The sequence below is a fragment of the Hemibagrus wyckioides genome, linkage group LG07 (assembly GCF_019097595.1).
Source record: "Hemibagrus wyckioides isolate EC202008001 linkage group LG07, SWU_Hwy_1.0, whole genome shotgun sequence".
Lineage (NCBI taxonomy): Eukaryota > Metazoa > Chordata > Actinopteri > Siluriformes > Bagridae > Hemibagrus > Hemibagrus wyckioides.
In genome coordinates, this window is record NC_080716.1 from 6,212,577 (window position 1) to 6,239,848 (window position 27,272).

General features: G+C 34.9%; 2 non-coding genes and 1 gene segment (V, D, J or C); 1 reads left to right on the forward strand and 2 right to left on the reverse strand.

Moving 5' to 3' along the window:
• Nucleotides 1-14,447: 14,447 nt before the first annotated feature.
• On the reverse strand, nucleotides 14,448-14,530 carry trnal-cag (transfer RNA leucine (anticodon CAG)). The gene has a single exon. It is a non-coding gene; the product is annotated as a tRNA-Leu (tRNA).
• A 5,865-nt stretch (nucleotides 14,531-20,395) lies between these two features.
• Nucleotides 20,396-21,192, forward strand: LOC131355904 (T cell receptor alpha variable 13-2-like). The segment is given in 3 exon segments: nucleotides 20,396-20,449; nucleotides 20,616-20,903; nucleotides 21,086-21,192. Coding segments are annotated over 3 exon segments (435 nt in total).
• A 2,995-nt stretch (nucleotides 21,193-24,187) lies between these two features.
• Nucleotides 24,188-24,270, reverse strand: trnal-cag (transfer RNA leucine (anticodon CAG)). The gene has a single exon. It is a non-coding gene; the product is annotated as a tRNA-Leu (tRNA).
• Nucleotides 24,271-27,272: the final 3,002 nt, after the last annotated feature.

Genomic DNA, 27,272 nt, shown 5'->3' on the forward strand with positions numbered 1-27,272 from the left:
TCCACAGGGACAGAAACACAAAAGTTATGTATGCAAATACAAATTTATATGCCAAACTTAATAGCAATACATTTTTAGAAAAAATTAAAATAAAATACTTATCTTTTAATGGAGGAGAAACACCTTCAGAGATATCATCAGCTTTCCTCCAACTTTATATGCTTGGAGTGGGATAGGATCATTCAAAGACTGAGGATTCAGAATCTCAATCTCTCCATATTCACTTTCAGCAAGCTCAAAGGACCTGTAATGTTCCAGGTACCAGGATGAAAGTTTTTTGGAGACAAACGACACATTGTTGTCATCAATTAGAATACTGACAATCCTATAGAATTCTGGCAAACCACTGCACTGGCCAGCAGAAATGACCATGCCTTTAACATATCGGACACTTTGCAGGTGTAAATCAGAGCATAAAGAAACATGTCTTTTGACATGGAAACTTTCCTGTGATAGCTGCCCTCAGTGAGGTATCTAAAGAGCCAGGCTCAACCACTTTGAGTCTCTCCACATACAACTGTGGCTTGAAGAGAGAATGTCCTTCTAAATAATATGCAGATGTTTGCTGATGCTTTGTTGCCATTGTGAGAAGCAAGTTCTTGAAATTGTGGGTATCATGCACCACTTTTTAAAAAAAAACTGTGCTTCGCCTCAAATCTGACTGTCCATAATTGCTAATGGCCCAAAGCAGCGGATCAGGTGAGGGTAATGATCGATGAAGTGGTGTTTGGGTAGTAGTTTGAACTCAGGAAAAGACTCTGTAAGTAACTTTTGATGATCAGCTATTTTACTTTCCAAATAGCATAACGTCTCCTCCGAGAACTCTGTAGACTCAACCAATTCAACAATCTGTTTAAGGTCCATTAAAATCTCCCATGCTGGCTCATTTTCCGGGATACTTCCTCCGATCATGAGGGTGAGTAACCGCAAAAGCACCCAGTTCTCATGGCCGTTGCCACCAATAGTTCCCCTGGCAAAGCTTGATTTTGTGATTTTCTGTGGCGTATTTACAGAACCTGCATACTTGTAAGGAAATGACTTGATGCAATTATTGAGTTCATCAAATGATATGAATCCTTTTGAAATCAAGTCCTTCAGACACAGGGATAATTCAGCAGGAACAATACCTTCGAAAAGGTCGTGTAACACATCTGCAGGAAATCCTGTAATTGGATGGAAGTAGGATAAGTGCTTACTTAGAACACACTCCTGTTTTACACCATACAAACTGTGGGGCTGGTCACATTTCTTAAGCTCCTTCACTAGAGAAATGTGTTGTTTTGGAGTTCTTAACTGAAAATTTTCAGGCACAGTGCTGGCAATTTCTTTCTGACTTATCAAGCAAAATCTGCAAAAGTTCTCAATAATGAAGCTCTCTTGAAAGCATGCAAGGCCATGGGCTCCAAGGTTGTCCGCACAGACACAAAACACAGTTCCCTTTATGTTCTGCTGTAGATCTGGAACAAATATCCCAACCAGCTCCAGGGACTTTATATCTTGTATCAGTGAATCAAGGAACCGGTCATAACCAAACAATCGCACATCAATGCTCTTTCCCAAAACTGCTAGATTAATTACATTTACAGTGGAGCGAATTTTTGATGGCAAATTTAGAATTACCCAATATACAGCAGTAATTTTATGGATCTTTCTTGAGGTCCCAAGAGGGTTGCAGACTTCAAAATCATCTATGTATAATCCCAAAGCAATGCTGAGCTCTTCTTCACCAAAAAGTTTGGTTTTTTTGTAGTATCTTCCATCTTGAAAAGACTTGTATTGGCCAGGCAAGGACTCTTGATTAAACACGACTTTGTCCAAAAACTCTTTATTGCTAAGTAAAGATTCTAGCTGCTTTGTAATTGAAACATAAACATAAGTAATTTTCTTGGTGCTGTCATACAAATATTCAGTTGGTTCAATCACTTTAAATTGCTCTTTAAAATACAAATTTCTTCTGTAATCCGTAGATAACTTTCCATGTGCTGACGTTGTTACAACAACAGCATTTGTTTGAAAAAATGCATCTGTAATCTCTTGCACAGTCTGATCATTTGTTACAATGTTATGGTTTGCAAGTATTTCTCTAACATTATTGAGAGCTAGATTTTTAGAAAAATATAAAATGTCTTGTAACTGTTGAACTATTTTCTGTATTGCACTTTTTGAAATATGCAATACCGTTTGCATAGAAAATATGCTCAAGTGTCTCAGCATCAAAACTTTCTATGTCCTGTTCTCTACATTCTACATGTTCACATGATGAAGTCCCAGCTTCAGGTTCACTGTTCAGTTCAGGTTCTGTGTCATCCAAGACTTTTTCTGATTCCATATGCACTAATCTGAAACCTTTGATAGTGTGATTTTTATGGTTTCTTGTTCTATGGCTGCTAAAGCTAGAAAGATTGTTAGTTTTGAATCTGCATTTCTGAAAGAAAAAACTGTTTCTTTATTTCTCATATGTTTTCCAAGGTGAGAGAAAAACTGGGCTTCAGAGCAGATCTCATTGAACTCACACAAGTCACACAAAAATGTGGAATTTTCTTGTTGTCTTCTGCTTCTGTTATGTATTCTTGAGAGGTGTGATTTAAGTGAACTTGGGTTTTTAAAGCTACAGACACAATTGTCATAAAAATAGGGCCAGTTTATTCTTCCAGCATGTCATAGTCTAATGTGTTTCAGAAGAACATCTTGAGACGAATGGGCAAATTTGCAAATTTTGCATTGCATATTCTGTTCAGAAATCAAAACCCAAGGTCCCTGCAGACAATGTATGGGACACATATTACTCAAAATATACACTAAAGTAAAAGTAGTAAAGTAAAAGTAAAAAACTACACTGTTTTAAGAACTAGTCTGACCAATTTGAAGTTTGCCAGGAAATAATATTCATTCATTCATCTTCTATACCTGCTTATTTATTTGGGTCATGGGGATCAGCACACATTTTGGGTGAAAGGCAAGGGGTACACCCTGGACAGGTCACCAGTCCATCACAGGGCCACACATATAGACAGACAATCACACACACACACTCACACTCACTCCTATGGACAATTTAAAATTACCAATCAACCTAATGTACATGTTTTTGGACTGTGGGAGGAATCCGGAGTACCCGGAGTAAACCAACACAGGCACGGGGAGAACAACTTTTGCAACAACCTCATACTTCGTTTAAATCATTAAGAAGTAACTGCAGTATAAATGTTTACTTACATGAAATAGCACAGTTTTGCGAGGATATCTGGAAATGCGCGCGAATGTTTATCCGGAAGGATATCGAGAGAATGTGTTCTGAAACGTGAAATGCAAAGATTACACAATATAAATAGATAAACTTACTTTAGTTTAAAAGATGAAGTTTTCCGTTGTGTGGAGGAGAAACGCGCCAATTACGGTAATCCACTTGATGTTTAAAATGGCTGCTGCACGCATCACACATGCCCCAACGTCTGAAACCAGCGCGCATACTCAAACTTCCAAACCAACTTTCGTGCAAGTCAACTTGCAATTTCAAGTAAAGTCAAAAATTAAACCTTAGTTGACCCAGCGATTTTTTAATAAACTTCTTTTCACTAGTTCAGTCGGCTTTTTCATGTTTTATTGTCCAGATTACTAACAAATAATAATTATGCCAACATTTTGCTAGTTGGGTTTTTTACAGTGTAGGCTACAGTATTTCACACCTCACAAGGAAAAGTCAATTTTATTACGATTACTTTTCTCAGAAAAGACATTCTTGATAATCGTATGTCTGCTAGATGGCCCCAGTGACTATTTTAAGCTACGGGCACCTGCACTAGTAATTCTGAAGGCAGATTTCTTTCACTCTGGCAACACATGATGTCAGCCACTGGCTGAAATATGATTGGATAAATATTCTTATCATAAATATACACTACTGGAAGCAGTGCAACAAAGAGAAAAGCTATGAAATGTAGAGAATAGACTATTGGGAATAATTTAATACACATTCATTGAAAAATATATTAAATATATTAAAATGCAAGTCAGTGATTCAGATCACTGCTGTTTAGGCCAGCAGAGAAGGCCTTGCTGGCCCTGATGGTCCACCACTGCCCGAATGTAATAAAAATATAACACAAAGTTCAATTACAATATATATTTAAATAATTAAGAATGCTGATTTTTAATGTAACACTAGTGAACTTCACTCTTAATTTTTTGGCAGCTTAGAAAATAGCACTTGATCCAGCATTGATATTAGCTTGTCAGCTTTCTCAGGCAACTGTATGCTTCTTCTGTCTGTTAGTGTTGGTGTTGCATGTTATATGTGATCAGTCCAAAACTCGAGCCCCGAATGATTTTAATCTAGCCGCGAATCACGAATTTTGGCATAGGAGTGTAGAGAAATTAAGTAAATGTTGATCGGTTTAGTTGAGCACACTGTTGCCATTTACTGTACGCAATTTTGACTGACATCTCTCTCCATACACACGTGCATGAGAGTGTGCACTCGAAAATGCTCTAGAACCGCTCTCGCGATACTTTAATGTCCTACACCTATCAGACTGATCTGACACATCTGCACAGCGCCTTTCTAAGTCGAACACACCTATACACACTCACACACCATGTGACTAAAATACCTTACAGTCCTTGAGCGTGACAGCAATAAAAAAAAAAGTCAGAAAACACAACAATCTTATTATTGAGATTATAGCCTAACTTTTAATATTTAATGTTAACACAGTTGATAAAAGTAGGCTAACAAATGTATATTGTGTCAAAAACCCCTGACATATAGGACCCTTTTGAATATTATTCCATACCCACTATGTACAAATGCCTTAAATTAAACAAGCCTAAAGATAGATCTAAATAAAATATAAACTGTTAAAGCGCTAAGACATTACAGTCTGAACATCATGACTTTCTATTATTCAACTAATGCAGTATTTAAGTTAAAATACATACATGCCTTAGGTGAACAATGGGCCAGAACAGACTCCATCATTCGGCTGTTCTGTCAATAGAAAAAGGAATTCTCAGCACTAGAAATACTATTATGGTGACTGACCGTTTTGCTCAAGTCAAGTCTCAGAGATACCCTTTGATGATTCCACCCTCAAAGAAATAGGATCGAAAAGTCACCAAGAGCATGAAGTAGACAAGATACAAGCAGCAGGACAGATGAGAGAATGAGAGAACAATAAGAGAAGAGAAGAGAAGAGAAGAGAAGAGAAGAGAAGAGAAGAGAAGAGAAGAGAAGAGAAGAGAAGAGAAGAGAAGAGAAGAGAAGAGAAGAGAGGCTGTAAAATTAAAAGAAACACAGAACAATACATACAGCAGTGCCAGCATAAATGAGGAATAAAATAAGAGGTGCAAGTATAATATAGATTATTGTAAAATACTACTAATGAAAAAAGGATCTACACGACACTGCTTCACACACAAGCTGTAAAAGAGATAATATTGCGTGGCATACCTGTGAGAGAGAAAATGTAATGAATTTAATGAACTCCTTTTTTAGTAGCAAGACTCTGAAATGATGGGAGGAGTCAGAAAAGAGATTGAATGAAATTTTCTAAAGTTGCATACTGTTTGTGTTAATTTGCATTTATTACTAAACAATATTACATAAAAATGCCCTTATAAAACGTGTTATTCTTGCTTACCCCCTCTCCCTAATTAGCCCCTGATGTTTCGGGCTCAGCCCCTGATGTTTTCAAATCCTAGAAACGCCCCTGGGCCGACCAATAAAGTTGCCAACATTGTCAGTAAAGAAACAGACTCTGTTATTCTAAAATGTTTATACGAGTCAAGCAGTGATTATACTGAGCTTTACTTTTACCAACTTAAGAGCCATGCTTTTCTCACAAGATGGAGCTATTTTCACTTTTACATTCACTTCATCTTCAGCCTGTCACATCAAATGTAGTAACAGTGTATTTAATGAACACAATATTAGAGGTTACCTAATGGTGTATTCTTTGTAGAATAAATCCAAAATTGCACTTCTCTAACAAATTCAAATTTTATTCATCACATACGAAATCATACACAGTATGACGTAGTGAAATGCTTTTTACAACTGTCCTACATTTGAAGAAAGAATTTAAAGTGTGTGGACAAGAAAAGTATAGGGATATAGGTAATAAAAAATATATAGAGAGAAAAATAGGAAGAATAAAAACTATCATAGTAGAAATTAAAGACATGATAAATTATGAAAAACACCAATAGTTAAGCCAATTGTGTATCGGATATACATATACAAATATATGTGTATATAAAAATATATAATATATATATATAAAAATAAAAAAAAATAAAAAAGTAAAAGTATGTATATAATATAAACATAAATAATAATAAATAATGATGATGATAATAATAATAATAATAATAATACTATAATACAATATATTATATATAATAAATAATGTAATAATATATATAATATAATAATATGATGATGTAATATAATTTATAAAAAATATAATTTATAAAAATATATAATAATAATATATAAATATAAGCATCTATGATATATAGTATATACATATATGTAGATAAAAAAGACAAATATAAATATAAATGTAATAACAATAAATAATTGTGTGACTGGTTATTGTTGCATGAATCCAGTAGACACTGTGGATCAGAAATCCAGTAAACACAGAGTGTTTTTAATATATATAGAACTATATACTATATAAAATTATATAGTATATATATAAAAAAAATACTATATAAAATATATAAATATATAAAATTATATAGTATATATATAAAAAAATACTATATAAAATAGACCAAATAAATAAAATGTAGCATTAATGTTCTAACTGTAATGGTACAAGAATGTCCAGAATGAATCCAGTAGACACTGTGGATCAGAAATCCAGTAAACACAGAGTATCAAAGTATTTCTGATCCACAGTGTCTACTGGATTCACTCTGGACAATCTTGTACCATTACAGTTAGAACATTAATGCTACCTTTTATTTATTTGGTCTATTTTATATAGTTTGATGGAATCTGAAAAACACATACAAACAACATGACTGTGTCAAATTGACTAGTTTTAAGTGTTATGATTATGTTATGATTAGTTTGGATTTTAATGGAATATTGTTTCCAGATGTAGATGCTGACAACAGTGATTACAAACACTTTGTGATCAGTGTGAAATTAAATTACAAACCGATTAAGTTTTTTTTATGATTTAATGATTGTATAATTATTATTTAAGTAATGTAATTTGTTTGTATTTGCTTAAAATATATATAGGTCCCTTAACTGAAGCTGAATGTAAATCCTGGATTCATTTGTAAGAATCCACAATCTATCAACAACATTGGAGACACTGTCATGTGATGCTGTGGGGTGGAGCTTCATGAAGCTTTATAAAAATTGACATTCTTGAGTACAACTAGAGTACAAAAAGAATATCTTTTTATTCAGCTAAACCCATTCATAATGTTTTCTTTTATATTCATGTGTCTGTGGCTTTCACTAGGTGAGCTACTTTTTTTTGTTGCAGCATAAATGTATATACTAATTTATAAATTAGGGATGACTTAGTCTAGGTGGAGTTAAAAAAGAATCATTTCAGTATGTTTTATGTAATTATATAATACATCTGATCATTACTTATTATTTAAAAAAACCTCTCTTCTCTATAACAGGTGACTCCATGGCAGATCCAATAGAGCCACTTGTCACTCACAAAGTTGTAGATGAAGGTGATGATGTTACTCTGTCCTGCAGCTACAAAGACTTCAGTGGCATTGTGTATAATCTGCAGTGGTACAGGCAATATTCAAAATTTAAACCTGAGTTCCTTATTTATCTTACTTCAAGTGGTCCCACCATCCGTTCACAAATGTCTGCTATAGTTCATGGAGATAAACAAGTGGATCTGATCATCTCCTCTGCTGCTGTATCAGACTCTGCACTATACTACTGTGCTCTGCTGCCCACAGTGACAGGAAATCCAGCTGCACTTGACATGTTTTGCAACGTTTAAGGTAGCACTGCTGCTGAATTAGAAAAATTTACACACCCTTTACAAAATTTACACCCTTTTTGGGGAAATCTATTTCTGTTGAGTTTGTATTATTGACAGATGTTAAATTATTAGGAGACAGCTCATTCATTCATTCCACCATTTATTCATTCATTCATTTTTCAGTAACCCTTTTATCTTGACCAGGGAGCCATACTCTTTCCTGGGAAGAGTGTTAGTGAATATTTAATATGATGATCTACTAATATAAGATCACTTTGGTGAACTATTAATATAAGATCACTTCTAAGGATACCTAGAGAGCTACAATCAGTGTAATCATAGAGATCATCCTGTTTATCTGTACCACTGTCTGCTACTGATATTTACATTCTGTATTTGAGCTTAAGACCTTCATCAGATACCAAAAAACAAACAAACAAACAAATTATTAGAATCTTTATTACCACCACTGAGGATAACAAAAACATTTTTTAATGTTTATAAACCCACCCATTTTGCATGTCTGCTGTTCTAAAATGGCACTATTTTAAATATATATTTTTAGATTTTAAAATACAAACCTGTTCATATATCTTCAGGAACCTCTTTATGAGGGTCAGTGTTGCAGGGGTCAGAGTCTGGAATACTGGGCATGTGAAGAGAATACACCTTGGATGGAATATCTGTCCATCACATTTAAGTATAGAATAAATTAACCTTGTCTTGCCTGTCTGCCTGCTAATTTTGTGTATATATATATAAATAAATATATTTTATAATTTTAAATATTTTTAATATATTAAATTTATATTTTAAATATAAAATATATTTTATATTTTATAAATATTTGTAAATTTTATATATATATATATATATATATATATATATATATATATATATATATATATATTGAACAGATAATATGTTCTAAAAACCAGATATATGAATAGAAGGAGCAGTATTGATTTTTACTCGTGTCCCATTTAGAGTTCTCCCACATTGCAGCCAATGTTTCTGGAATTGTCTCTGGATCCACTGCAACCCTGAACAGACACATTATAATGAAATACAACTTTAAGCATCCCAGTTTAACTGGCAGCTGCACTGTTAATGTCCCAGCGTCATAGTAGATTCTAACATGTCCAGTGAACATTCTGATCTTTCTGGAATGTAAGACTCAACAACTGAAGTAAATCTGATAAACTATTTTTGAGTGGCTACTGTTAACTTTCAACTATAAACAGTAGCTTATGGTGTTATAGTGGTATGGCAGAGTTTCACCGCAGGATGGCAGAGTCTGATATCTTATTATTGGCCAAGTACTAGGAGTCCGATTACATACCCCAGGGATGCTGACTTCTTTGATTATGAATACTGTGACATAGATATGATTTTTTTTTTCCTCCAGCAAAGGCAAGTAGACATTATAGGGGCAATAAATAAAAGCAGCTGTGTACATGTTCACTTGTAATGGAATGTTTGTCATGGGTTAATATATATACTACACCCTTTATTTGTACATAGTGTCATATTTAAATAACAAATGGTAAAATAATGATATTAAAATCCAATGAGTCAGATGATATTGAGTAAAAAAAATAATAGATAGCAGAAAGAAAATAGGCTGGTTTGTTCCTCAGCACAGTGAAATACTCCACAAAATGTTTATAATCCTATTTAATAAACAGGTCGTTAGGTCTACCCACACCTCGATTTACTTTTCCCATCCTGCACTGCACCAAGCACTCCGTTTCACACAATGCACATTGACTTCCACATCTATTTATTTTACTTATCTATTTTTCATGCTATCAGTTTCTGTTTGTTTGCCATGTTTTTAGGAACATTTATCCATGTGAGGCTGAATGTGAAGCCAGAAAGCGTCAGTATAAATCAAATCATCTGTCAGTAACATAAATGACACTGTCACATGATGCTGTGGGGTGGAGCTTCATGAACCTTTATAATGGGATATATCAAAATGCATAAAGAGCTCAGAATATTTTCATTTATAAGCTCATCCATCATGTTCACTGTTATATTCATGTGTCTGTGACTTTCACTCGGTGAGTTAACATTGATTTTTGTATATTAAGAAATTGTGACTGATCAGATTACTTAGTCTTATTAGTTTATTGTGTGGCATTAGAAAGCCTGACTTAAGTAATTCTGTCTTGACTGTGTAAAGGTTAAAAACTTTATCTTCTTCTCTCTATGACAGGTGACTCCATAGCAGATTCAATAAAGCCACTTTTCACTCATAAATTTGTAGATGAAGGTGATGATGTTACTCTGTCCTGCAAATATGAATCAATCTACACACAAAACTACGTGCACTGGTACAGGCAATATCCAAAATCTAAACCTAAGTTCCTTCTTTAAATTCCTCCAAATGGAGAGCTAAGTGGAAACATTCCCCCAAGAATGAATGCGAAACTTAAAGATAAACAAGTGGATCTGATCATCTCCTCTGCTGCTGTATCAGACTCTGCTCTATACTACTGTGCTCTGAGGCCCACAGTGACAGGAAACCCAGCTGCACTGTACAAAAACCTGTTTTGTTATATTGAATACAGTTCTACTGGTCAATTAGAAACATTTACATATGCATTTTGGAGGACCCTTTCTTTCTCTCTCAAAATTTAAAAGAAGTTTATATTACTAGTAAATGTATTATTATTAATAAATGTATTATTTAGAGACAGCTCATTTCTTGAGGGGATTCCAGTCTTTTACAGTGCATCATGCACACACACATTTCCTCATTCACTCCTAGCAATTTGTAATTCAGTTAGAAAAGTGTGGAAAATAAAAAAGAAAGTGTGAAGCAAAGACAGAATTATCTCAAAGGATTTGAATGGTTTAAAGTAATACATGTTCTCAAAATAGACCTGCACAAAGCAGAAACATATAACAACAACGATGTATTGGTTTTGTAGAACCAAAGAAACTAAACTACACTATTCCAATACTCAACTGTTTTATTTGTTAATACTGATAAATCAAGTGTTGTAGTCATTCTAGATAACATTTAGATATTAGATGTTAGGAGAATTTGGGTGTAAATAGACACTCTGAGCGTTGTAGTTTTGGATTTGAATTTAAATTGTAGTATTTCATCAGCATTTCTGTTTTTATCTAGCCTACTAGAGGCAATATATTACTAGAAAAGTTTCAAAAAACTAAAAACAGTTACTGATATGGTAAGACATGAACATTACCAAAGGGTGAAAAGAGGGAACCTAGTCTGTAGTTTGTTGACAAAAATACTTGACAGATTCTTCTTTACAACAGGAAGTTTAGCAGATTAAATTGGGCTGACTGATGAAGATGCCAACATTGTCAGGAAAGGAACATACTCTGTTATTCTAAAATGTTCATCCGAGTCAAACAGTGATTACACTGAACTTTACTCTTCTTTTCCTTTTACCAACTTAAGATCCATGCTTCTCTCACAAGATGGAGATATTTACACTTTTACGTTCACTACATCATCAACCTTTTCAGATTAACCATCATTTAACCATCAAATGTAGTAACAGTGTATTTTAATGGACACAATATTAGAGGTTAACTAATGTTATATTGTTTGTAGAATAAAGCCCAAAGTGCACTTCTCTAACAACTCCTCATACAGCTAATTTGTTGTGTAACTGGTTATTATTGCATGAACCCAGTGGACACTGTGGATCAGAAACCCAGTAAACAATCTGTTCTGGACATTCTTGTACCATTACAGATAAAACATCAATGCTACATTTTATTTGGTCTATTTTAGTTTGGTGGAATCTGAAAAACACATACAAATGACATGACTACGTCAAATGGATTAGTTTTAAGTGTTATGTTTAGATACTTTAGAAACTATTTTGGATTTAAATGGAACATTGGTTCCAGATGTAAATTATTTTGTTGCTATTAACAGTTTCTGCTTTGGGTTTGCTTAAAATATATTTAGGTCCTTTAACTAAAGTTGAATGTAAATCCTGGATTTATCTGTAAGAATCAACAATCTGTCAGCAACATTGGTGACACTGTCATGTGATGCTGTGGGGTGGAGCTTCATAAAATGAACATATTAGAGTACAGAAAGAATATTTCCATTCAGCTAAGACCATTCATGAATTCATGGTAAAAAAAAAAAAGGAATAGCTAATAAACTATGATGCACAAAATAACAAAATAATGAACTGCGCAAGTGGCTCTGATGTAAAGTTTTGTTATTTATTTTATATGGCGTTTATTTTGATTTTTTTTTTTTAATCCTAAATGTAACCCGTGTAACCCAGGCTACTAATAAAAAATAAATGGAAATTGACTAAACAGAAAAAAATTATTTAAAGGAAGTAGGAAGTCTATTCTATGTATGGAAGCCCGTTTCTGCCACTGAATAAAAAAACGTTATTGCGACTTTTTATCTCACGATTCTGACTTTTTTTTCTCAGAATTGTGTGATATAAAGTCGCAATTGCGAGAAAAAAAGTCAGAATTGCGAGAAAAAAAGTCAGAATTGCGAGAAAAAAAGTCAGCATTGCAAAAAAAAAGTCAGCATTGCAAAAAAAAAGTCAGAATTGCGAGTTTTAAAGTCAGAATTCTGACTTATTTTCTCTTCATTTGCGACACTTTCTGGCAGCACTATTGGAAACCACTACATGTGATTCTTACAGAACACGGGAGTCTCTTACCTTTTGTCGTAAACAGAGCTTTGTATGCCATTTCCCGATGACAAGGTATGGTCATATTTACTCTTTGGCATGATAATCCATTTGTGTATGTTATAATAGAAGACTTTGGGCAAGTATAAAATCTGAATGTTTGGTAACTAGCGCTTGTTATGGTATCATAGGCTACTAGCTCATGTAGTTCATTCTTGGATGTTAAGTGTTGGTTTTATGAAAACATTATGTCGTTTACTACGTTGCATCAAAACTGAGTGAAATAAGGTTTGCATCAAGAGCTTGCTTTGTTATGAACAACAGATATTAGCCATTATAATACATGTTTTTGGTTTTCTGACTTGCATACTCAGTCTATCTTATAATATTGGCCTACCAGCCTCATTCTGCTTATGTTATTAATTTCCATTAAACTATCATTCCAGGATGGACGAATTCATCTTTTTTCTGAGGGAGAGGAATATTCCAGAAACAACCATAAAAAGGCTGGAGGATGACAAGTATTACCATATCAGTAACTGTTTTTAAACCTAAGTTCCTTCTTTATATTCCTCCAAATGGAGAGCTAAGTGGAAACATTCCCCCAAGAATGAATACGAAACTTAAAGATAAACAAGTGGATCTGATCACCTCCTCTGCTGCTGTATCAGACTCTGCTCTATACTACTGTGCTCTGAGGCCCACAGTGACAGGAAACCCAGCTGCACTGTACAAAAACCTGTTTTGTTATATTGAATACAGTTCTATTGGTCAATTAGAAACATTTACATATGCATTTTGGAGGACCCTTTCTTAGTAATTGTATTATTATTAATAAATGTATTATTTAGAGACAGCTCATTTCTTGATGGGAATCCAGTCTTTTACAGTGCATCATGCACACACACATTTCCACTCATTCACTCCTAGCAATTTGTAATTAAATTAAAAAAGTGTGGAAAATAAAAAAGAAAGTGTGAAGCAAAGACAGAATTATCTCAAAGGTTTTGAATGGTTTAAAGTAATATATGTTCTCAAAATAGACCTGGACAAAGGAGAAAGAAAGCATAATAACATCAAATCCATGTTATTGTATGATAAAATTAAACTGTATTTTTTAAAAAAAAGTTGTCATATGCTAATGAGACAGGAGGAGCACAGAAAGTCACGTGACACTTCTGTGTGTCCTAATTAGCATATAACAACAACGATGGATTCTCTTATTAAGTTGAAACGTAAGAAAAAAGTCACAGATTTAGTGAAACAGAAGCATGCAGCTGCTTAACAAATGTACTACAACCAAAGTAGAATACACACTTACAAGGTGGAAGGAACTGAAATGCAAACTACAGTTGAAATGAGATGAAAACGTGGCGTCTTTGTTACTTGACAGTTGTCTTCAAGCTGTTTTGTTTCTGCTCACTCCCAGTTTAGACTCACATGACACTGCATAATATTTTCTGAAAGCAGGCAAATTTTTTACAAATCAGAGTAACTGCTATTCAAAGCATGCGCATTGCTTATGATCTCGAATGCATTAAATACAGTTTAAAATAATAAAGTTTGTGCATCGAGCCACTAGCTTTGTTTATTGATTTAATATTTTTTGAACTATCTGAGTATTAAACTTTTCCCCACCGTGTTTGTGCTTTCTTGGGAAAGGTCCGTCATGTTCGCACACGCGCTTTTATGGTCATGTGACCTAACTGTATTTGCATACATAATATAGCTCTTAACCACTTGAACCACCAGTGCAGACGGATTCCTTTCAACATACAACTGTAAAGGATCACAACACAAGGAAAGAAAGCAATGTCAGAAGTGGGATTCGAACCCACGCCTCCAGGGGAGACTGCGACCTGAACGCAGCGCCTTAGACCGCTCGGCCATCCTGACACGTCCTCTATAGGTTTTGTAGAACCACAGAAACTAAACTACACTATTCCAATAAATAACATTTAGATATTAGATGTTAGGAGAATTTGGGTGTAAATAGACACTCTGAGCGTTGTAGTTTTGGATTTGAATTTAAATTGTAGTATTTCATCAGCATTTCTGTTTTTATCTAGCCTACTAGAGGCAATATATTACTAGAAAAGTTTCAAAAAACTGAAAACAGTTACTGATATGGTAAGACACGAACATTACCAAAGGGTGAGAAGAGTGAACATAGTCTGTAGTTTGTTGACAAAAATACTTGACAGATTCTTCTTTACAACAGGAAGTTTAGCAGATTAAATTGGGCTGACTGATGAAGATGCCAGCATTGTCAGGAAAGGAACATACTCTGTTATTCTAAAATGTTCATCCGAGTCAAACAGTGATTACACTGAACTTTACTCTTCTTTTCCTTTTACCAACTTAAGATCCATGGACACTGTGGATCAGAAACCCAGTAAACGCTCTGTTCTGGACATTCTTTTACCATTACAGATAAAACATCAATGCTACATTTTATTTGGTCTATTTTAGTTTGATGGAATTTGAAAAACACATACAAATGACATGACTACAAATGGATTAGTTTTAAGTTTTATGTTTAGACAAATGGAATATTGGTTCCAGATGTAAATTATATTGTTGCTATTAACAGTTTCTGCTTTGTGTTTGCTTAAAATATATATACTGTAGGTCCTTTAACTAAAGTTGAATGTAAATCCTGGATTTATCTGTAAGAATCAACAATCTGTCAGCAACACTGGTGACACTGTCATGTGATGCTGTATAAACGCTTTATATGGCGTTTATTTTGATTTTTTTTTTTCAATCCTAAGTAACCCAGGCTACTAATAAAAAATAAATGGAAATTGACTAAACAGAAAAAAGATGCAAATTGGAAAAAATTATTAAAAGTCTATTCTATGTATGGAAGCCCGTTTCTGCCACTGAATGAAAAAAAAAAGGTTATTGCGACTTTTTATCTCACGATTCTGACTTTTTTTTCTCAGAATTGTGTGATATAAACTCGCAATTGCGAGAAAAAAAGTCAGATTTGCGAGATATAAAGTCGTAATTGCGAGAACAAAAGTCAGAATTGCGAGATTTAAAGTCGTAATTGTGAGATGTAAAGTCGTAATTGTGAGATATAAAGTCGTAATTGCAAGATATAAAGTCGTAATTGCGAGAACAAAAGTCAGAATTGTGAGATATAAAGTCATAATTGCGAGATATAAAGTCGCAATTGCCAGAAAAAAAGTCAGAATTGCGAGAAAAAAAAGTCAGAATTGCGAGAAAAAAAGTCAGAATTGCAAAAAAAAAGTCAGAATTGCGAGTTTTAAAGTCAGAATTCTGACTTATTTTCCCTTCATTTGCGACACTTTCTGGCAGCACTATTGGAAACCACTACATGTGATTCTTACAGAACACGGGAGTCTCTTACCTTTTACCTACCAGAGCTTTGTATGCCATTTCCCGATGACAAGGTATGGTCATATTTACTCTTTGGCATGATAATCCATTTGCGTATGTTATAATAGAAGACTTTGGGCAAGTATAAAATCTGAATGTTTGGTAACTAGCATGTTATGGTATCATAGGCTACTAGCTCATGTAGTTCATTCTTGGATGTTAAGTGTTGGTTTTATGAAAACATTATGTCGTTTACTACGTTGCATCAAAACTGAGTGAAATAAGGTTTGCATCAAGAGCTTGCTTTGTTATCAACAACAGATATTAGCCATTATAATACATGTTTTTGGTTTTCTGACTTGCATACTCAGTCTATCTTATAATATTGGCCTACCAGCCTCATTCTGCTTATGTTATTAATTTCCATTAAACTATCATTGCAGGATGGACAAATTCATCTTTTTTCTGAGGGAGAGGAATATTCCAGAAACAACCATAAAAAGGCTGGAGGATGACAAAGTAATATTGAAGCATTTAACCCACTTAATAAATTAAAAAGACAGTTCACCTAAAAATAAAAATAGTCTTCATTTAGAAGCCAATTTAAGCCCACATTTGATTTAAGTATACTTACAGCTTTATTTTATAGGGATTATTTAGAGTTTATTTTATAAAATATATAACAAGGTTATGCTCAGCCATGAGTTCGTCACACAGTTGAAAGACATCCTCATCACAAGGGTAGTCTTTAAATAAACACTCCTCTTGGCAAATACTCTGTTTTGTACATTGTAGGTATATCAATAAATATTAAGTTATAATTAAACTTCAATACTCTCCATAAGGATAAAATCAAATCTGATAAAATCTCTGATACACTGAAAAAAATGCTTCATTGAATTTACTCAATTTTTTAAGGTAAGTGGTTGCAATCAATTTAGCTACATTTAAACAAATTTAGTTCAAAGTCAGTGAACTAAGTTTGTTTTTTTAAATGTAGCTAAAATAAATTGATTGCAACCACTTACATTAAAAAAAAAAGAGTAAATTCAATGAAGCATTTTTTTCAGTGATAGTGAACAAAATGACTTACCTGTATAAAATGTTGGAAGCAAAACTGAATGAGAGATTTGTCAATGAAAGTATCAACAAAGTGTCCATCTTCTTTAAGTTGTTCAAAATGATCCATCCAAAATTTTATGCACTGGCTTCTCAAAGTCGTTCAATTCTCTGGTTCCCAGTGCTTGGACCAAGAGTGACACATTCTGCTCGCAGTGTCTCTGAAGAATGTCTGCATATCTGCTAAATGCGTATTTTCAGTTCCATGGTCAGTGCGAATTCTTTGTGGAAATCCGTTATTCTCAGCAACAGCTTGTAGGAAATAACCTGCAATTACTCGTGGGTCATTGTTCGTTTTGTATGCTTCAAGCCAAATCATTTTTCTGGAGAAACCATCAATACATCCATTTATGCATATGCCGTAAGGTTTTAACTTGTCATATCCATCAATATGCCAAACATAGTTTGGCCCGCGACTGTTATACATGCGTCGCCGTATATGACCGCGAGCACGCAGATCCACTCCTTGTCCATGTAACAGTCGCATCAACTGACAGACAGTTTCTGTCTGTAATAATGCCGGACAGCCAACATTTCTGGTGCATCCAGCGATAGCCATGTTGTCGTCCCGATGTCTGTAGCTGCTGGTGTATAAAACGTGCCACTTCAGCCTCATCTGTTTTCTTGCGTCTCCGCCACAACTGATTCCTGCATAACGTTCTCTCAAGTGTTCGGAAACTAAGCTTTATGTTGTGTGATTCCTCCAATAAAATTAATATTTCTCTACTAGTGAAACTGCACCGAAAATAATCTCCTATAATCTTTTCCATTGTTATAAGCTATAGAGTATGCAATCCTACCATCCGTGGACACGTCTAGTCTTTGACACGTACAGTGAAGGTGAATCTCAACATTTATCTCACAATTCTGAATTTATAGCTCACAATTCCGACTTTATTTCTCAGAATTGCGAGTTTATATCACGCAATTCTGAGAAAAAAAGTTAGAATCGTGAGATAAAAAGTCACAATAACCTTTTTTTATTTTTTATTAAGTGGCGGAAATGTTCCATACAAAGCAGCTATGCGGAGCGATTCCAAAATTTCTCCATGCTAAATAAGCAGAGACAAATTAAAAATATTTAGACAAATAGGATTTCCATGCAGATATTATGAAACAGAGAAGCTGTGTTCGGATTAATAGGTGGATGAGGCAGCGATTTGCGAAATAGAGGCTGGGAACTGAACTTCCCCTTTTGAAATGTATTAATTTTTCGCCTTGGTAAGTGGTAATTTTGAAAATTATGTTGACATTATGCCAGGAAAGTGCCGTGGATTTGATAAAGAACCGAGGCGAAGTGTGTTCATGTAGGCCAATGCTAACAATGCATAAGCAAGTACTAGTGCTAGTGTGTTAACGAAGTATCATGGGGTATTGTATTTAATGTGTTAGTGTGTTCAATAAGGTCGAAATGTTATGATGTTATTAGAAATGTAATGTGGTGTTTTCATGACAGCTGAAATTTGTATATGACGAGCCACCCACCCAGTTCGCTGAACTGTGTTTTTGAGCTGTCCACCTGGTAGGAGAATTCCTTCTCTTGGTTAAGACAAACAGGACTTGGACTAATTGAAATCTGTTTATTTCAATTGATTGTCAATTTGTTGGATTTTGAGCTTTTGGATGTCAAATTGGGCGCCTACCTGATTTTATATTTTCTCTGAATTTGAGTCATTGAGTACAATAATCCGGTTGACATTTTGTTTATTGTTTTTTTATTTTCGTTGTATTACAAGAACATCTGGCACAGTGTCGAGTTTCTTGAGTGTTTTATTTTAATTCCTTTTTATATGAGCTTATCTCCAATTGAGTTGAATGTTGAATCACTTGAACTGCTGAGTCCACATAGCTGTAAAGCCTAACAAGGATATCAGTTAAAGTCATTCACTGTACCCTTTTTTATTTAATTATTCATAATTGTAACCCATATCAATTAAGCCAAAAGCAAAAGAAAATGCTTTTAAAAAAAAAAAATATCTTCCTCCTGGTCAGTTGGCCCATACTGAACATTGTGCTAGTGTGACAGGACAAACCTGTTACACGCTACATAAACTTTTACACGTGCAACCACCAACTGGCCTGCGCTAAACCTAGCATTATCCTGTTATCAGTGTCATCAGATTTTATAAACACTACACTTGAAAAAAACTGGTTCATTTATTAGTCATTGTCTTGTTTTTGTATTCAGTGTGAGAACATTTTAAGAGAATCATTTCATAAAAGTCTTTTGGTTTAAAATATTATGTTGAGATTCCTGATCAAGCATCTAAGTAAATTTATCTAAAGGGAATTGTGTGTGTGTGTTTAATCCCCTGATAGGACATGTGAATATAAAGCATTTCTCAGTGGCCAATTCAGATTAGTTGTTGAGTTTTACAGCCGTGTTCAACATCTGTTTCCTTTTAGTTTTCCCTTATTTCTTTTTTCTGCTTAGTATTAAGTATTAAGTAAAATAGTTTAAAAAAACAAAGATACAATGACAAACCCAACAATATTTGAGAGAGAAATGGATGACACCCCAAACTAAATGATGTTGTAAATAGAAAAAAAAAAATTTTTAAATCCAATATGTGTGGCTGTATGACCTTTTTGCAGGGCTTTATTTATTAGTGTGTTAAGGTTTTTCTCTTTGGTGAACACAGGATGGCGCAGTCGCTTATCCTAAGTACTAGAGCACCACACAACCTGCTCATATTCTCTGAGATGATGGAAGCTACTTTTCACAGTAAAACCTTTGTGACAGAGTATACTTGTTCTTCTATCATACATACTGCTGATATAATATCCTAACCCCTGCCCTGGTTACTCTTAGTGCCTAAGCTAATTTCAGAGATACAATTCTGATTAAACAACACAACTGTCCACTTAAGACTAAACTGTTATAAGAATAAATACTCATCTAATGTCATTTCTTTGAAAAATAAAAGCGCCTGCTGTGTCAAACACTGAAAACCGGAAACCTATCTGTAAATCTGCCTTTACTCTACTTTCTATTCTTCTGATGCTACTGTGAGTACAGGAAAGGTTTTTATATTTTTCATATTTAACTGTTAGAGCTGAGCATTAAAGGGTTAATTAAAAATTTATTAATTTCCTGCTTTCAGTATGTGTTTGCTTAAATGTCCTCTGGACAGGTTTCCCATATGAGGCTGAATGTAAAGCCAGGATGTTTCAGTAAGAATCAACAATCTGACAACAACATTGGTGACACTGTCATGTGATGCTGTGGGGTGGAGCAATTTTGAAGCTTTATGGTGTTAACATACAGAAAGATCTCCACTATTTTCACTGAGCTAAGACCAGTCATCATGTTCACTGTTATATTCATGTATCTGTGGCTTTCACTAGGTGAGTTAACATTGACTTTTTGTTATTGCAGAAATATTAACTATATTATATTAAATATTAGTCTGTGTGGTGATGCAGTGTGAAAATGCAGAGTGTGGGTCTGACTTAAGTATTTCCTGTTGATTATTTAAAGATTAAAAACATTATGTTCTCTTCTCTATGACAGGTGACTCCATGGCAGATTCAATAGAGCCAGATTTCCCTCATAAAGCTGTAGATGAAGGTGATGATGTTACTCTGTCCTGCACATACAAATTCAGTAGTACTTTAACAAACAACTACCTGCACTGGTACAGGCAATATCCAAAATCTAAACCTGAGTTCATTCTTTATATTAACCAAAAAGGAGATCTAACATCTTCCATGCCCCCAAGAATATCTGTCAAAGTTGATGTTAAACAAGTGGATCTGATCATCTCCTCTGCTGCTGTATCAGACTCTGCACTATACTACTGTGCTCTGCAGCCCACAATGACAGGAAATCCAGCTGCACTGTACAAAAACTCTGACACAGTTTTGTTATACTGAAAGTAGATCTACTGTTAATTTTGCATTGACATGTCATTTTGAGAAATTCTCTCTTGTGATTCATAAAGACTTTATAGTTTGTTCCATTTGATAAAAATCTATCACTAGTGATCCTCAGTGATCAATCTGTGTTCCTCTGCTGGTCTGATCATGGAGACATGAAGTCTTGGGATGCACATCACCTAGGATCTTTTCTGGGTGAGAAAATCCCATAAGCAGAGATAGAAGAACAAAAAAGCAAAAAAAAAAAAAAAACACACCTCCATCATCATCACTACATTCAGGAAAATATTGCTAGCATCCTGAACAGCCACTGTACCACTGTTAATATGTGAAACTACAATGAGTCTCAGAGCACAAGAATCTACTACAGATTGTAAAAACCTCAATGAAATACCTCAGAAAGTGGTGGTTATCCTATGCAATCGAGAAATGCAAAAATCTATGTTTGTGAAAAATGTAATAATTAATCATTGATAGGTTTTCAGAGAAGCAAAAACCTTGAGTAAGTGCAAGAATAACAACAGTTTAAGATTGTGGGCTGACCGATTTATAGTGACAACCATAAAACCAGGACAACAAAGAAGCTAGTCTCACCAAGGAGAGATAACATGGACACAAGGTTGCTGCCAAAGGAATGAATATAGCAAAAATATAATACAATAGGCTCTATTTAATATAACAAGCCTGACATAACATCAATCAAAAACTAGCTAATGGTGCTAGGCTAAGCTAGCAAGAAACACAAGGAGTGACACCTCCCCTCTAACCTAGTTTGTCTAGACATAAAAAATAATTACATGGTGTAATGTAAGTGCACACACAGTCTTACATGTTGTCAAACCAATGGAGCTAGTATAAGTGTGAAAGGGACTACAAGCAACTAACTAACAAACAAACATGTAATGTAATAGGACCCACTCATAATGGAGGTCATTTTTACATTCGGATTATATATAGAAAACATGGTCACTCTTCCACAGTCAGAAGCACATCTCAGATCATTATCTTGTTTAATTTGGTCTTATTTGACTGACCATTATCAGTTTGTAGATCTAGATGATGACTTCTCTATGCATACCAAGGTTATGTTCAGTGTTCCACAAGGTTCTTTTTTAGGCCCACTGCTTTTCTCCCTATATATGCTACCCCTTGGTGAAATTATTCGTAAACATGGTATTAGCTTCCACTTTTACGCCGACAACACACAGCTATATGTTTCAGTGATGTCAAATGAGAGATACCAGCTTATTAAGATAGAAGAATGTGTAAAGGACATTAGACATTGGATGGCCACTAACTTCCTTCTGCTTAACTCTGACAAGACAGAGGTGCCAGTACTAGGTCCACATGCAGCTAGAACTGAGCTTTCTGATTACAGAGTAACGGTGGATGGTCTTTCGGTTTCATCTTGTCCAGCAGTAAAAGATCTTGGTGTGATTATTGACTCTGGTCTTTCGTTTGAAGCTCATGTAGTTAATATCACTCAGGTAGCTTTCTTCCATCTCAGAAATATTGCAAATAAAATATTGAAATATATAAGATAAGAAATATGATGTCACTTCATGATGCAGAGAAACTAGTTCATGCTTTTGTTACCTCTAGGTTGGATTATTGTAATGCCTTACTTTCTGGATGTTCCAGTAGGAGCATAAACAAGCTCCAGTTAGTCCAGTATGCAGCAGCTAGAGTCCTAGAACCAGAAGATATGAACACATTGGCTCCCAGTCAAATTTCGCATTGATTATAAAATACTCTTACTGACCTATAAAGCACTAAATGGTCTCGCGCCGCAGTACCTGAGCAATCTTTCAGTATTTTATGATCCCCACAGTTGAAACTGCCTTCCAGTTAGTGTTCGGGATTCAGACACAGTCTCAATGTTTAAGTCTAGGCTGAAGACACATTTGTTTAGTCAAGCTTTTAATGTATTCTTAATGTAATGTTTTCTTAGGTAAAGGAGCAGATCTGGAAGGTTCATGGACATAGAGTGTTTGGTGTACTGGGATGTTTGGATGCTGTTGCCTTACCACCCTCGCAAGTTGCTCAGGTTTGCTGACTGTGAAGTGGTTGGATGCTTTATGTCCCGGGAAGCCTTCATGTCTGTCACCTTCAGGCTCTCCCTTTTAGTTATGCTGTCATAGCTAGTCTTGCAAAGTGCAGGCAGTCCCTGCCTGCACTTTACACATAATCTACACTGTCTTAAACATCACATGATCAGAATCATACTTAATATCTTTCTCCTTCTCTCTCAGTCTTATTCTGCCGAGCTATACACCCCAATCCTGAGCTCCCAGTGTTTGCCAGTTTCCATTGTGACCACTGCCCCACCCCTGGCCGGAGTCTCGCCACTTGGTGGTGCCCACTGATGCTGTGGATGGATCTGTGTGGACCAGAAGACAGCCATGGACAGAGCCACTTTGGGGACTTTCACACCATCACAGATCTGCCATTTCATCTGTCAGCTTCTGACAGCAAAGAACTAGTGTCTGTAATAACCTCAGAAACTACACTGACCTAATAGTTCCTCATGGGCCATTGATTTCTGTTGTAGAAAGGACATTAATCAGCTACAGTTACATTATTTACTGTTTAGTGTCACCCAAATGAGGATGGGTTCCCTTCTGAGCCTGGTCCGAGCTCTCAAGGTTTCTTCCTCATATCAACCCAGGGAGTTTTTCCTTGCCACCGTCGCCACAGGCTTGCTCATTAGGGATAAAATAAAATAGTTTAATAATTTAATAATCTAATAATTTATTCTTATTTCTAGGTATTTAGTTATTTTTTTATATTTTTATTTTCATTTTTTCCCCTCCCCTTTCTCCATTTCTCTTCTTTTGTAAAGCTGCTTTGAGACAATGTTGTAAAAGGTGCTATACAAAATAAATTGAATTGAATTGAATTGAACATCAGACTAGCATGCTAACACTGAATCAAGAGTCTAAAACAATATGCTGAATTTTAAACTAATAGCTCCACCTCTTTTGGTTCTATTTTGGGTTCTTGCCTTCTCAATCACCCAGTCTATGGTGTTTGCCACAGAGTCCCACCTATGGGAGGACAGCTACTCATGGACCGAACACATAGCTTTAACCACATTCTGCTTATCAACATCCCTTAAACACTTAAGCCACCACTGCCCTCAGAATTGCTTTCAGTGTGCAACAAAAGACTTCTGTACAAGATCACAACCCAAAGGAAAGAAGCCAATGTCAGAAGTGGGATTCAAACCCACACCACCAAGGGAGACTGCAACCTGAACACAGCACCTTAGACCACTCGGTCATCCTGACACGTTGGACCTATGCAAACTGTCAAGCTCAGTAGCTGAACCTAATTAAATAATTAAATACTTTAACAATATCTAATCAGCTTGACAGGTCCTCTGTAGTACCACAGAAACTAAACTACACTATTCCAATACTTAACTGTTGTATTTGTTAAAACTAATGAATAAATAAAGTTTTGACATCCTAGATAGCATTTAGATATTAGATGTTAGGAGAAATTGGACTGCTAATCTTTGTTACTCAATCAACTGGTCAATAAACAATAATCACCAGCATGAAATGGTATTTCCACCTGTTTTGTTGTGTCCAGGTTCAGTATTTAATTTCTTTGACAGGTTACACTCCACAGTCATGGTTAATGGCTCATATGAAAACAGACAGTCTGAGCTTTGTAGTTTTGGATTTGAATTGTAGTGTTTCATAAATATTTTTGTTTTTACATAGCCTACTTGAGGCAATACATTCATAGAAAAAAAAGTTAAAAAAAAAAGAAAAAAGTTCACTGTTATAGTTAGACCTAAATATTACCAAAGGGTCCAAAGAGTGAACATACTCTGTAGTTTGCTCACAAAAATACTTGACAGATTTATTTATTTTATTTATATTCTTCTTTATAACAGATTAAATTGAGCTGACCAATGAAGATTCCAACATTGTCAGGGAACAAACAGAATCATTCTGAAATACGAGTCAGGCAACAATTACACTGAGCTTTACTCTCCTTTTCCTTTTACCAACTTATCAGCTAACAACTGACAAAAAAAGTTGTGGTAACATATGATGCTGGAAAAAAAGAGGTATAAAGTGCACACAACTACTAAAATAAACACTGCAGTCAATTTATGTACATTTTCATCCTCCAAAGTATATTTTATATGATGCTAACAGAACATTTAGTGTCAGTTTTTACTGCTGCCTGATATAGAATTAAAATAATTTACCTTTTTTTCCTGCTTATATTGTTTATAAGGTAGATGTGGGCTTGTGTATAATTTGCAGTGTGTGATAATTATAGGAATAATTAAAGATGATTAAAAATCAATGAATTCACTTTCACAAGAAAAGATTAAATAAAACATGTTCATGGTCTTTTAAGTATAGTGCATTTTACTGTTAATTGAATATATATTAAATATTTTATATGTTATATAGTGCAGACAAAAGAAATAAAATGAAAAGAAAAAATGTAATCCCTAGTACAGTAGTAGTTCACCTACCTGTGCAGTATAAGATGAAGCAGCATTGTCATGAATATGAATAAATCTGAGTGGGTGGAGCTATATGTTGGGACATCAGAGACACATTTCAAATACACAACACTGGCAATAATTTCTAAAGCTAGAGACCTGAACTAAACACTCAGGATAACAATGTTACTCCTTTTCTTGCTTTTCTTTACTGTTGCTGCTAATGGTAAGTTACAGTATATACATTATACATAGAATCATTATGCTGTAAAACAATGTAAAAGAATCCAGCTGCACTGTACAAACAGCACTACATTTGAGCAGAGCCATGCTTTTCTCACTAGATGGAGCTATTTACATGCTTTCACTCACTTCTGAAATGCCTGACTGTGAGGACAAAGCTCTACAAATTCAGAAGTTCAGGAGAATAAAGTAATGTTCTGCAAACTACTGTTTGTTGTTGTGCTTTGTGAATGAAAATAAAAATGACTTCTCTTTGTGGTTATTGTGTGTAGCACAGCTTCAACCATAGTCTGTTTTTAGTAGTTTGTGTTGTACTTTATAAATAATAATAAATTGTATGCACTTGCATCTGGCTTTTGTGACATGAAAAGATTTCCATGTGATGCTGAATGTAAAGCCAGGATGCTTCAGTAAGAATCAACAACCTGTCAGTAACATTGGTGACACTGTCATGTGATGCTGTGGGGTGGAGCTTCATGAACCTTTATGATGCTGAAATATGAAAGTATAACTTTCCTCTAAGTCCATTCATCATGTTTACTGTTATATTCGTGTCTCTGTGGCTTTCACTTGGTAAGTTAATATTGACTTTTTTATTATATAAATATTAAAAGTTGAATTAATGGTTAAATAGTCTGTGTGGTGATGAGAAAAAACTGAATGTGAGACTTATTTAAGACTGGCTTGATCCACACATAGGTTACTGACATTATGTTCTTTCCTCTATGACAGGTGACTCCATGGCAGATTCAATAGAGCCACGTTTCACTCCTAAAGTTGTAGATGAAGGTGATGATGTTACTCTGTCCTGCAAATACAAAAGCAGTGTTTCAGTAACACTGCACTGGTACAGGCAATATCCAACATTTAACCCTGAGTTCCTTCTTTATATTGATACAAGAGGGTTTAAAAGTGACCCAATCCCACCACGTCTGTCTGCTAATGTTGATAAAAACATGCAACAAGTGTATCTGAACATCTCCTCTGCTGCTGTATCAGACTCTGCACTATATTACTGTGCTCTGCAGCCCACAGTGACAGGAAATCCAGCTGCACTGTACAAAAACTTTTTAACTATAATGAAGGCAAATATACTGTTTTTACTTCTTTCAGCTGATCCCAATATGGTTTGGTTTTACATCAGGAAGGGCATCCAATGTAAGATAAAAGGTTTATAGCATGAGAATAGTGTGAGAATGCACTGAATTTGTACAACTCCAAGTTGGTTCTGTGCTCAGGCCACAGCGGGGAGAATGCAGGAACCTAGATTCAAGATTCAAGAAGCTTTTATTGTCATTTCAACCACATACAGCTGGCGCAGTACATAGTGAAATGAAACAACGTTTCTCCAGGACCTGGTGCTACATAAACATACAACTACTAGTTCAATACAAAACAACAAACAACACCACAGAGCTAGGACAGAAGTTTGTCTTAGCCACGTAAAGTGCACAGTGTGCAGCTAGGTGCAAACAGAGCATAGACAAGACAGTGCAAAAAAGACAATAAATACAATAAAGACAACACAAAAGAACACAGGACACTTAGCGCTGAAAGGAAATAAAAGAACGTGTA